General features: G+C 25.6%; 2 protein-coding genes across 2 annotated transcripts; one reads left to right on the top strand and one right to left on the bottom strand.

Moving 5' to 3' along the window:
• Positions 1 to 187: 187 nt before the first annotated feature.
• Positions 188 to 2,079, top strand: OCT59_011908 (uncharacterized protein; the record flags this gene model as incomplete). Its single annotated transcript, XM_066134101.1, has 3 exons — positions 188 to 1,528; positions 1,621 to 1,720; positions 1,859 to 2,079. 3 exons carry the CDS (start codon positions 188 to 190, stop codon positions 2,077 to 2,079), a joined length of 1,662 nt encoding a protein of 553 aa, XP_065989399.1.
• Positions 2,080 to 2,352: 273 nt separating this feature from the next.
• On the bottom strand, positions 2,353 to 3,561 carry OCT59_011907 (uncharacterized protein). Its single transcript, XM_025312936.2, has 5 exons — positions 3,529 to 3,561; positions 3,158 to 3,457; positions 2,969 to 3,079; positions 2,832 to 2,896; positions 2,353 to 2,743 (listed from the first exon to the last, which is right to left on the bottom strand). Exons 1-5 carry the CDS (start codon positions 3,548 to 3,550, stop codon positions 2,591 to 2,593), a joined length of 651 nt encoding a protein of 216 aa, XP_025188375.1. The 5' UTR covers positions 3,551 to 3,561; the 3' UTR covers positions 2,353 to 2,590.
• Positions 3,562 to 12,846: the final 9,285 nt, after the last annotated feature.

Genomic DNA, 12,846 nt, shown 5'->3' with positions numbered 1-12,846 from the left:
AGATACCATGTGACTTTTATGAAATCAAACTGTGTAATTCGTGTACAAAAAAAATAAAAATAAATAAACCTAAATTGTAAATTGTCACGGGATATCCCAAAACAGTCTGTTCTATAAATTAGCCACCCGAAAGTTTTTCTCGTCTTTCTAAAAGTACCTTTTTATTTTTATTTTAATTATTTATATAATGTCTGAGCTTGATGAAATAATAACAATATTTGGTGTTGGGGACTATGTTTGGGTGCCGTGGAGTACTATTATTAACTCTATTTCAATAAAAGTTAAAAACGAGTCCGAAAGCTCAATAATAACAAACAAACTTATCAGATATTGGCCAGCTTTCGTACTTGAAAGGCACGTAACAACAAAGTTGCGAAAAGTCGCTTATGCGCGTATAGTACCGACTTCCACTCCTCAAAATGGCAACACTTTATCCCCAAAATATTTGGTCAAACTGATCGGTCTTAACGTGAACCAAGTTTTCTATGAAAAGAGCCTCAGGTCTTGGCTTTCTTTTAACCCTAATCCGCTTCCAGAAATTATGATGATTAACGATTATAATTTCTCTGGCCAAGATATCTCATTGTCGGACATAACAATCGAAAAACTCACTGTTCTTTACGTTCAAGCTGTACAAAAAGTTTCGAATAAACTTAGACCAGCGTTTGATTCACGTGATAATGATTTTGAAACTTCAACTGCAGAACCCGTTAAGACTAATTCAAGCAGTCCTGCTCGTTTAAAGATAATTTATAATAGAAATTCCAAAGACTCGGCAAATTCTCAAACGTCTATTTATAAACCTATAGCTTCTTCAATAAATGCTAATACTCTTTTGGGCTCTATTGATTTTGGAGGACATGACAGAGACCAAGAAAAGGAATCAGATTGTGAAACTAAAAAGACTTTTAAATTACAAACAAATATTGGTTCTGCTAATTCAAATAGTAATATTATCCAAACTCCTTTGAATGATTCTGAAAATACTAATTCTTTTATTGTTGAGAAAGTGGTTAAACAAGGTGAAACGCAAGTTTCACCTTATGAACAACCAATTGTATTAACAAAAGAACAAGAATTTACCGAAAATTTAAATCTTTCTGGATCACTCAAAAAGAAAGGCAGCAGAAAACCGTCAAATAGTTCTATTACGAAATTAGAATCTCCTGCAAAAGTTTTGACCATCCAGGATGAATCATCGTTACTTAGGAGGACCAGAAATGGATCCGTATTTGGGAAGTGGCGCGCGTCAAAACGATCGCGTCGTGCCCAAAATCTTGAACAAGATGATTCTTTTATTATTTCAAAAGCGGATGCTGTTCAAACGAAAGATTCTGCATCAAAAAGAAAACTGAAAATTGGCGTCAAGAAAACACCTATTGATCAATCAAGATGTCCCAATCAGGTAAACAAAGATGAAACTGAGTTACGAGCAAACGAAAATAAGAGAAGAAAAATTCAAGATGCTTCAGCTAAAGAGGATGACCTTATTGGGAATAGTATTGATGATAAACCGATGGAAATTAATGTAGGAATACACGATTCGATGTTGCAGTTATTATCTTACATGATTTATTTATTTTAATAAACATTATTTATATTATGTTTTTTTATCTTTAGTCAGAACCAAATAATTTCATCGTAGAATGTAATAATACGGTAAAGTCGATGCTTAAGCCTAATGCAACAAGGATGGAACTTTATAAAAGAAAAAATGAAGGCAAGTCGAACCCTAAAACTCAGAATACTACTCAAATATTACAAACAAAAGCCAAGTCAAGAAAAGTTAAGAAAGAAAAAAAGATACGGAGTCACTCAAACTATAACACTAAGAGTGCATTAAATGTTGCCTCATTAGATTTAAACCAAACTCTCGTTGAAGACAATTATATGCAACAGGATGATGTTTCCGGTATGATTGAAATGAAAAATGAGCAAGAAAGAATTGTAAATAATATAAATAATATGAATGGTGGTAATAATTCATTATCGTTGGTCTTTTCATCTCCAATACAATCATTCCGTTCTGTTTTGGGATTTGGTAACATCTTTTCATGGAATAAAAGTATCGATATTTAATGCGTAAATGCACGGAATTGTATTGAGATATATTAAAGTTCTAGAATGCGTATAGATCTCGTGCACATTTGAAAACACCATTTTTTTCTTGTTGAGGATATTATTATATTGATCTGACTTATCTTTAAAAGAAATTACTCGAAAAGGGTTGAAAATAGTATTAACGTAAAAATGCTGTGCCATACTCGTTTTCTTTTAAAAGATTGCGCTTTTAACGAGCTTGTAAAGAAGTTAATTGTATAAATAATTGTGGAGTAAGCTAATTTTTCTCGTTTTGTTTTACAAAACATTCATTTACGAAAATTTTATGAAAATAGTGATTAAAAACACATGGAATGCAAAGAATGCAAGAATAAAAAGAATATGAAGTACGGGTTTGGCTCTCAATCACCTTAATTCATAATCATTAACTGTTAAGGTGATGGAAATTTTAAATTCGAGAATTTCACAATAATTTTACGTACACATAAATATCTTATCAAGTTATAATGTTTAGATGCTTTGTAGATATTTAAAATTCAAATGCCATATCTCCGTCTTTTTTTAATAAATCAATCATTCCTGAGGGTAATAATGGAACGATATTTTGTTTCATTTCATTGTCGGTGGTTTGTAAAGTAGATTTATGAGAATCAGGTATAGCGATATAACGAAAAGGCATAATCTAAAGGTATTAAAGAATTATATAAAAAATTCAGCTAAATTTGTCAATTATTAATAAACAGAATGCTGTGAACGTTTTGAATAATTACCACAGATTCAGTTTTACTAATTTTTATTTCAGGAAAATCAATATAAGGAATTTGATTAATCGGTACTTTAAATTTAATCATTATTGTTATTATTCAAATAAAATAAGGATATTATTCCAAATAAAAGACTAAAGTACCTCTATCATCTACAATTCTCTTTGTTACGTGTACAGCAGTATCTGTTGTCATTTGCATGGCACCAAGATTCCTCGTAGTAAATCCAAGACGCCTTAATTCAGATGTACGATCTGATCATTGATGAAATCAGAGAAAAAATAAATATAGAGATTAAAAGTACATTTATTCTAAAACATCTAAACATTCACCTCTGGGAGGATCGTCTCCAAGAATCCCACCAAATAAAAAATATTCAAAAGCATCACCATCCGTCGGTTCTAATACTTGATTAGAAGCAGGATCTAAAAGACATATTTTATCCATTGGAACATTCATATTTATAATATTCTCGGTAATAAAATTAGTTTCTTTTGGAATTTCTGAATTTTTAAATGATGTCTCTGCTATCATTGATAAATTAGTAAAATATAAATTGGAGGGATGTATAAAGGTTGCTATATGATAATACTCCAATAGACACCATTCGTGCAAATTATCTTCCATATGTTCTAAAATTTTTAATAAAAAGATTATTAATAATTGCAAATTAAAAAAAAAGAAAAATATATTAAATTAATACCTATAATATATTTAGGAGCCATGTTCAAAACTTCGAAGGAAAATTAGATCACAATAATCTTAAAAGTAAATCAAATATGTGAAACGTTACCAATTGAATAACTAGTAAGGTACTTACATGCTCAAATAAGGAAGCGATTAGAAACAACAACAGTGTATTAATCAAAGAAGGATTATCATCATAAATTTATATTAGAAATTGCATGCAAAGTTGCTTAATATTGTTTACTTTTATATTATAATAAAATTTTATTAAATACAGATTTTATTTTTATTTAGAAATATTATAAATTCACATATTGAATAATTTTATTCTTAAATAAAACCAAATTATTCCTTTCTTTTTATTTTTTTTTTAAAAACCAAGATAACATTTTTCTTAATTTATCAAAAAAAAAATTAAAGTAGTAAAAGATTAATAACTTTTAAAAAATACTTTATATTACTTTTATCTAAAATAAAAAGTTATCAATTTTTGGATTTTTTTTATTTTTTAATTTTTTAGGTTTTAAAGAAATACTTTTCTTATATTAAATACTATACAAAAGACTAATTTTTAATCCTTTTAAATATATAATAAAGTATTATATTATATAAAAGAAAATAATAATTTTTATACAAAGCATTGTAAGACCTTTTTTTTGGAAATTATTATATAGTAAATTTCATAATTATGTAATATATATCATATTTTTTTAAAAAAATAAACATGATGCAAACCTTATAAATTTATTATAGATTCTTTAAAAAATATATTTTATATGTATTTTACCTATTTATTTATAAAAATAAAGAGTTTAAAATACTAATTTTAACTTTACATATAATATAATATAAGAGAATATATTACTACATATTTGCATATAAATTTTAAATTCTATATAAATATATATTTTATTATAAAAATATAATTTCACATATTTTATAAAAAAGTGATTTTAATATTCATTAGAGGTAAAATTCATATGATTTATTATACAATAATTTATAAATTAGTATTATTATAAAAAATGTAATAAATCTTACAAGTATTAAATAGTTTTTATACTGCTAAACAACTTTTAATTAATAAAGAAAGTTAATTTAATTTGACTAAAATAGTAAAATTACACTTTAAAATTAGTAAATAAAAAAAAATAATAATTTGATATTTATAAAAAATGAAAAATGTAGATTTCTTTATATATATTATATTTATTGATTTTATTGAATAATTTTCAATTAATTTAGAAAATCGATTTCATTTGACCAAAGTGGTAAAATTATGTTCTGAAATTAGTAAATAAAAAAAAAAATTTAAAAGTTAGTACATTATAAAAAATATAGATTCTATTTCATTTGACCAAAGCGTAAAATACGCTTTAAATTAAAAAAAAAATTTAAAAGTACATATAAAAATAGTGATTTCTCTATACAAAAATATTAGTAAAAAAGGGGAAATCTAAATTTTAATCAAAATTTTTTTTATCAGTTTACTTTGCCAATTATGATCATGATAACAAAATTAGCTTAATAACCAAAAATCTTAAAATTATAACTTATACTTATGAAAATTAAGGAGGCAAAAAAGAGGAAAACGGATTAGTACTGTCTTCTAAACTTATTTGGATACGCTTTATTCCCAATACTCATTGTTCAATTACTATTTTTTCTAATGGGAATAGGACGGGGTTAGTCTTACTGCTCATATATACTTTGCAAGAACTACCTTCACAACCTACTATTAATTTACTAATACAAGTAGTTTTAATTTTGTTAAGCAATTTTTAATTAATTTAGAAAGTTAATTTCATTTAACCAAAGTGGTAAAATTATACTCTGGTTATTTTATTTATACAGTATAGTAAATTAATCTATACTGTAAAAATATAAATATTTCTTAATACCATACAATGCAAATTAATGCCAATTATAGACCATTATAAAAAAGGGCAAAAGTTTGATTAAAAAAAATTATATAATATATACAGTATATTCAATAATATTAACTTATTACAGTTAATTTACATTATAACAAATTTGATGTCTATGCTAATTTGACATTATTATGAAAAAATTCACTAATACTATAATGAATTTTTTTAACTTATATAATGAATTTTTATTAAAAATTCATTATCGCAATTTTCAAATTACTAAAAACAGTTTAAATAGGAAAATAAAATAATGATTTTTTTCAAAAACTCACGAAAACAGTAAATTTTATTGTATTTTGGAAGGAGAAGGTGCGATTATAACATGAAAACCTTAATTTTAGGATGAAAAATCCAACTCTTAGGTAAGTTTACTTATAGAGAACTTTTAGGTTACACAAAATCTCAAAAGTCGCTTATATGCAAACTTACCGAAAAATTAAGTTTTCTGCTCTAAAATTAACATTTTCAGGTTATAATCACACCTTCTCTATCTAAAAATGCAATAAAATTTACTGTTTTCGTGAGTTTTTGAAAAAAAACATTTTTTTTTTCTCAATAATTCGAAAATTGCAATAAATATTTTAAAGTAAATTTATATAAATAAATGCAAATTATAATATATTTAAGGGAAAGATCGCCATTCAGCAGGATAAAATCGTCAAAATTCTATAATTAAATTTACGGGCTTTGTATTAATAAAAAAACCGTTTTTTGGAATGCCGCGTTCTTTATTATAAGTTTTTTTCAATAAACCAAAAAAAGACAGTATAAAATAATTTTTCTGGCTGAGAGGGATATTTACAAGATCAATATTATGGTATATGTACATAAATACCATTAGAAACCATTTAATTTTTTAAAAAACACTATTTTTTACATAATTTATAAAGAAAAGGACCAAAACCTATTAAATTAACGAAAAAAATGATCTATTAACATCCTTAAATATAAAAAAACTATTCACATGTCAGAGTCCCAAGGTACCTAAAACTGAGATCTACTGAAAAAAAAACAAACATGTTAGTAATTAAAAATTTTTATTAACAGCCTTAAAAAATTCTATTCGCATAGTTACTTTAAAGTAATCCAAAATTTAAGACGTATAGGAACAAAATCTACAAAAAAAACAAAAGGAATATTAGTAACTAATAACAATTTTCACTAAAAAAGGTATGTTTACTTACCTTTCCAAGAATTCCAAAGCACTCAAGTCCAAAAAAATGAAACCTAAAAAAAAAAAAATAAAAGGAATATTATTAAAGCCATACTGAGACTACTAAGACTCCTAATTTTAAGCCTAAATAACTAAAATAAATGGAGAAGATAAATATATTTTCACTATTAAGAAACAAGAAAATTACCAATAAATAAATTATAAACTAAAATTTATAAATTAAATAAAACTAAATAAAAATAAAATATAGGTTAAAATATTTTACTTAACGTACAAGCCTATTAAAATAATAGCTGGAATGGCGCGTTCTTCCAGAGTAAAGTCAAAAAGTTTGAACTTTGATGACGCTAAACTTCGTGAGTGGCTTGGCTAGGATTGACATTATCCGTTACCGCATTCAGCATTTTTAATTAATAATCATTTAAGAAGACGTCACCTTAACAAAAACTGCGTACTAGCCATTTTTAGTAATAATTTGCATAAATCGGCATTATTAAATTTCTCTCGTTAAGTGCCGATTTCTCCCTTAAATATAATACAATTATTATATTATTGTCCAGAGCAAAGCGAAGGACTATATATGTTTATGAACCTTAATGACATATTGGATCACGTGGCGATGTCCGTTTGTCTGCACGCGTCATTTCTGATTGGTCCACACAGATTGTGTCATTGAAATTTTGTACTACTTCAAAAATAAACAAGTGTAATAATCATAATAAGTTTATGATAAACATGATTATCTGATAATCTCTTTTTTTGTTTGGTTTCGTCTAGAGAGTATATTTTTTTTTAATTGACTTCAAAGGAATGTTTTTGTTTTATTTCTTATTCTTTTTCTAGGGTTTCTGGATTTCTTGTACATACTAGACTTTAAAGGTAAATTAGGAAGTAGAGGGTTTTTTATTTGTTTAGCTTTAAAGAAACGTTTCTAACGTTTCATTTCTTACTTTTTTCCTAGGGTTTCTGGATTTCTTGTATATACTGGACTGGTAAGTTGTTTTTTTATTTGTTTTGCTTTAAAGAAACGTTTCTAACGTTTCACTTATTATTATTTCTGGGACACGGGATTTTTGTACACGCCAGATTTTAAAGGTAAATTGGCTTTTCTTATTTGTTTGACTTTAAAGAAACGTTTCTAACGTTTCATTTTTTACTTTTATCCTAGAGTTTCTGGATTTCTTGACTGGTAAGTTGTTTTTTATTTGTTTGCTTTAAAGAAACGTTTTTAACATTTCATTTTTATTTTTTTTATCTAGGAACGCGGGTTTTTTGTATATGCCGGACTTTTAAAGGTAAATTGTGAAGAGGGGCTTTTCTTATTTGTTTAACTTTAAAAAAATGTTTCTAACGTTTCATTTTTTATTTTTTTAAGGGACGCCAGATTTTTTGTACAAATTGAATTTTTAAAGATATTTGGATTTTTGTACAAAATCTTTCGCTCCGGACTTACAACGATTTCCGTTTCCTAGTAAATTATTAAGATTCATTTGTCTTGCAAAAATAAAATGTTATTTTAACATCTCCTTCTTAAGTTTTTTAATGCATCTTATTTCTTTTTTTTTTCATATTGAATTTATCCTCTTGTTGCTCTAAATATAAAATTACCTTATTATAATATTTAATGACTTCACTATGAGTAATAAATAGATGGTAAAGAATCAGAATTTAATTCTTCTACCTCTTGTTTATGATTATTGGAAAGAACTACTTTTAAAATTTCTTTATTAAATATTATTTCTGTAAGTTCAAATTCATTATATTAAATAAATTCATCAGCAGTTAAAGGATTTTTAAGATTAAGTTTATCAATTAAATCTTGAACTTCTTTCAACTTATTTGTATATATTAGAAAAACTTGTATTTTAGCACAGAATTGGTCTGTATCAAAACTATTAAGAAAAAAAGAAAATAAGATTTTTTTGATTCTCCCTTACCTCAATTATAAAATTCTGGTCGTGATTTTTTTTCTGGAAATTCTACATAAAAAAATAAATTATTAAATTTATCAAATAAAAAATAACAAAACGTCCTTTACCTTGATTACAAAAATCTGGTCATATTTTTTAATCCGACAATCTTACAAAAAAGAAAAATTAATTAAATTAATTAAATTTATTGAAAAAATTAACGAAAAACTTTCACCAGTTCTCCTTTACCTTAATTATAAATCTGGTTATGTTTTTCGTTCAGTATTACTACAAAAAATAAAAAATAAATTAGTTAAATTTATTAACATAAAAAAATAACAAAAAACCTTCCCCTCAGTGGCTCAGCCCCTTATCTTTCACTTAAATTCCTAAAGTCCAGTCATGTTTTTCATCCGCAATCTTACAATAAAGAAAAAATAAATAAATTTATTAAAATAGATCTTTCTCCAATCCTTCTTTACTTCAAATTCAAAGAGTTCAATTATGCTTATTGTCCGGCAACCCTACAAAATGAAAAAAATAAACTATTAACATTTTTTTTTAAAAAACTTTTTCCTTAGTTCTTTACCTTAATTTCAAAAACCCAGTCATAATTTTTGTCTGGAAATCTTTAATACAGCGAAAAAAGAGATCATCAGATGATTCATATTATACAATCTGTCTGATAATCTAACTTTCCTGTACTGGATTTGCATAAATCATTGACAATTCGATAAATTTGGCAATTTTGGCTGTATAAATTCAATACGACTGTAAAAATACAATATGGTATTGCATCAGTATTTTTACAGACATAATGTTAAAACTGTAATTAATTCACAGATAAATATATTCATTTCATCTTTACTTTCAGGTAGGTTCTTATTTTTTGTTCTTTTTTTTCATTTTCACTTTGTTCTAATTTTGTTTCTTTCTAGATCCTGGTTCTTTTGCATTTCAGCTCTTTGGTTCAAAGGTAAGTCTTTTTTTTTCACTTTTTTTGTTTCATTTCATTGCTTTTTTATTCTTTTCATTCTAACCAACTCTCTCTATTCTTAGGTCCCAGTTTTTTAGTATTTTGGCTCTTCAGTTCAAAGGTACGTCTTTTTTTCTCATTTTTTTTTATTTCATTTCTTTGTTCTTTTCGTTCTTTTTGTTTTAACCAACTTTTTTCTGTTCTTAGATCCCGATTTTTTAGCATTTTGGTTCTTCAGTTTGAAGGTAAAACTTTTTTTTCATTTTTTATTTTGTTTCTTTGTTCTTTTTATTCTTTTTATTCTAACTAACTCTTCTTTGTTTTTAGATCTTGGTTCTTTAGTATTTCAACTCTTCGGTTTGAAGGTATGTCTTTTTTCACTTTTATTTGTTTTATTTTATTACCTTTACGTTTTTTTGTTCTAATCAACTCTTCTCTCTGTTCTTAGGTCCCAGTCTTTAGCATTTTAGCTCTTCGGTTCAAAGGTATATCTTTTTTATTTTTTTTTGGTTTGTTTTTTTTTTTTTATTTTTTTCATTCTAACCAACTCTTCTTTCTTCTTAGGTCCAGGTTTTTTCTTCAAAAACTTTGGCACTTTGGTTCTAAAGTGGATTTTTCTCTTTGTTTATATTTGTTTTCTAACTTATTTCCTTTTAGGTTCCAGTTCTTTCTTTGGCTACTTTAGCACTTTGGCATTTCAGTTTCACATACAGGTGGGTTCTTTTCTTTTTTTATTTTCTAAATTCATTTCTAATTTCTTTTTCTTTTTTTCTTTTTTTTTGTTTTTTTTTTGTTCCTTTGTTTCTCTTTTTCATTTTTTCACTGCGCTTTTTTTTCTTTTTTTTTTCTTCAATACCCAAAAAAAAAGAAGAAAGGAAATGATATGAAAAAAATTATTAAAAAAAACAAATGCTGACGTGTTATATATATATAAATATCAAGATCAGATTTTTGTACACAATGTGGTCACACAATTGTAAATGGTTATTTATGTAGGTGGTCTAAACATAACGTCCATGTGATTGCAATGTTTTTTAAATATTAGATATCCTTTTTGATAAAACTTCAGGGTCTTCATTTGGGATGCTGTAATTCATTCAGTTTATATATAATTTACTTTATTTTACTTATAATTATGGCAGCTTAAAATAATTTAGGCAATATATATAATTTTAGTTACGCTTTTCTAAAGTTTAAAATTTAAATAAATTATAGATTAATTTACATTCACCTTCAGTGAATTTTACTGGGATAGATCTGCAATGCATTAAAATTTTAAATTTTACCCTGGTAAAATTTATCAAGTAATTTTATATTACACAAACATGTAGTAGTTGTAACATATATTTTGTTTTTTTGCTTTTTGTAGTATTATTTCCAAAATGGCTGGAATTTCTTAAGGTAAAATTTTTTTATTACTTCACTAATTTGATGTTTTTTTTCTCTTATATTAATTTGTTAACTTGTTTTTCAGAAAACAACTTCAAATAACTTTAAGAGGTTCAAGGTAAGATCTATTTTTATTACTAGTATTTTTGCTATTTTATTATTTTCTTTATTGAAAATGATACTAACAGTTTCTTTTATTTTTTATCATCACTTTATTCTCTTTTCATTTTCACACCTTTTTCATTTATTTTCTATTATTTTTTTTGCTTCTTTTGTTTTTTATTATTTCATTATTCCCTTTGCCTCCATTTTATTTTTCTATCATTTCCTTTGCTTCCATTTTATTTTTAATTATCTTTTTTGTTTATTATCGTCACTTTTATTCCCATATCATTTTTCATTACTTTATATTATTCCATATCATTTTTCATTACTCCATATTAGTGTTGTGCCCCAAGTTGACGATTGCTCCAAATCAATGATCGGCCTAAATTATCAGCCCATCTTTATAATGCCTCAAGAATTTTCAAAACATCACTTTTCACATATAGTAATCATCGATGATTATCATCAATTTGGAGCATATTGAGATTTGGGGCACAACATTAGTACTTCATATCATTTTTTTCATCACTTCATATTGCTCTATATCATTTTTCATCATCTCATATTACTCCATATCATTTCATATCGTTCTAAATCATTTTTTATCACTTTATATCACTCCATATTATCTTTCATCATTTTATTTTGTTTTGCAACATTCCATTTCATTTTTATCATCTTATTTCGTTTACATCATCCTATTATTCTATTTCATTTTTTATTATCTCCATCATTCTATTTCATTTTACATCATTCCATTTTACTCCCATTTTTGTTTTTCATTATCTTTTCACTTCAATTTATTTTTTACATTGTTTTTTTCCATTATTCATTATTCATTTCATCCCTTTTTTATATATTCATTTTTTTTCTGTCATGAAATTATTAATTTGTTAACTGAATTATAAAGGATTATATATTTTATGCATTACTGTAGAATTTAAATTAATAAAAAACCTAGATTAAATGGTTAGTGGATGGATGTAATAGTTTAATTAAAGTTATGTAAATATTCTTGTAATTTAAAAAGAAACTTTTCATTAATAAAACTTTAAAAGTTCATTCTTAAATGGTTAATAGAAAAAACTTTTTTTACATGTTTTTATTCAACCATAAAAATTTAAAGTTATGTATTTATTTTATTTATTTTATTTTTATTTTATTTTATAAATAAAGACTGTTTATATAAAAATATGTGTAGAATCCTAAATGAAGTAATTAATCTAACCACTCAAAAGAAGTCCAAAGTAAGGTGTGCAGGCCTGACTGCAACTCAAGCTATGTATTTACAGAACTACTATTCTACTCCACCAAAGCACTTTTGGTTAAAAAAAAAATAAAAAATTTCTGCCTAGTTATAGAAAAGTAAAAACTGAACTAGATTCTGAAGAAATACTAAAATTTCTGCTAAAACCTTTTTGTTTATTGGACTTCGATTTCTAAAGCTTGGGATCCTTCAGTGGGTCTTTTGTAGGGGTGGCTTATTCATTAGTATTGGTGAGGATTTGTGATCCTTCTTCTTAGGTTTAACATTACCTGATTGTTGTCCAGCGTTTCCAGACTTCTTGTTAGGAACGTTCTTTACCTTTAGCTTATTTAATGCTTTCTTCAAGTTAGGTATAAAGTGTTGACGGTCTGGAAAACTTGTGATTTATCTAAGGCCTTGAGTGTAACCTTTCAATTCTCAAAATAACCCACAAGCTTTCTCTTTTCTTTACTTGTTTGAATGATTTTAAACACATTAGCACTGCATGTCATTAAAAATGTTGTAGGTTTACAGTCTGCCCACAAGGTAACTATCATCATTTCTTTCAGAATATCATGAATAATGGCTAGGAATTTTTCTTAC

Source organism: Rhizophagus irregularis, chromosome 2 (assembly GCF_026210795.1).
Source record: "Rhizophagus irregularis chromosome 2, complete sequence".
NCBI classification, from domain to species: domain Eukaryota; kingdom Fungi; phylum Glomeromycota; class Glomeromycetes; order Glomerales; family Glomeraceae; genus Rhizophagus; species Rhizophagus irregularis.
The sequence above is the reverse complement of the archived record's forward strand: the minus strand, read 5'-3'. Positions and strand labels throughout refer to the sequence as shown.

Coding starts and splice junctions, on each gene's coding strand:
- OCT59_011907 (XM_025312936.2), bottom strand. CDS start 3,550: ATGGCTCCTAAATATATTATAG. Junction 3,458..3,528: donor GGCTCCTAAATATATTATAG/GTATTAATTTAA, acceptor TAAAAATTTTAG/AACATATGGAAGATAATTTG. Junction 3,080..3,157: donor TGGAGACGATCCTCCCAGAG/GTGAATGTTTAG, acceptor ATCAATGATCAG/ATCGTACATCTGAATTAAGG.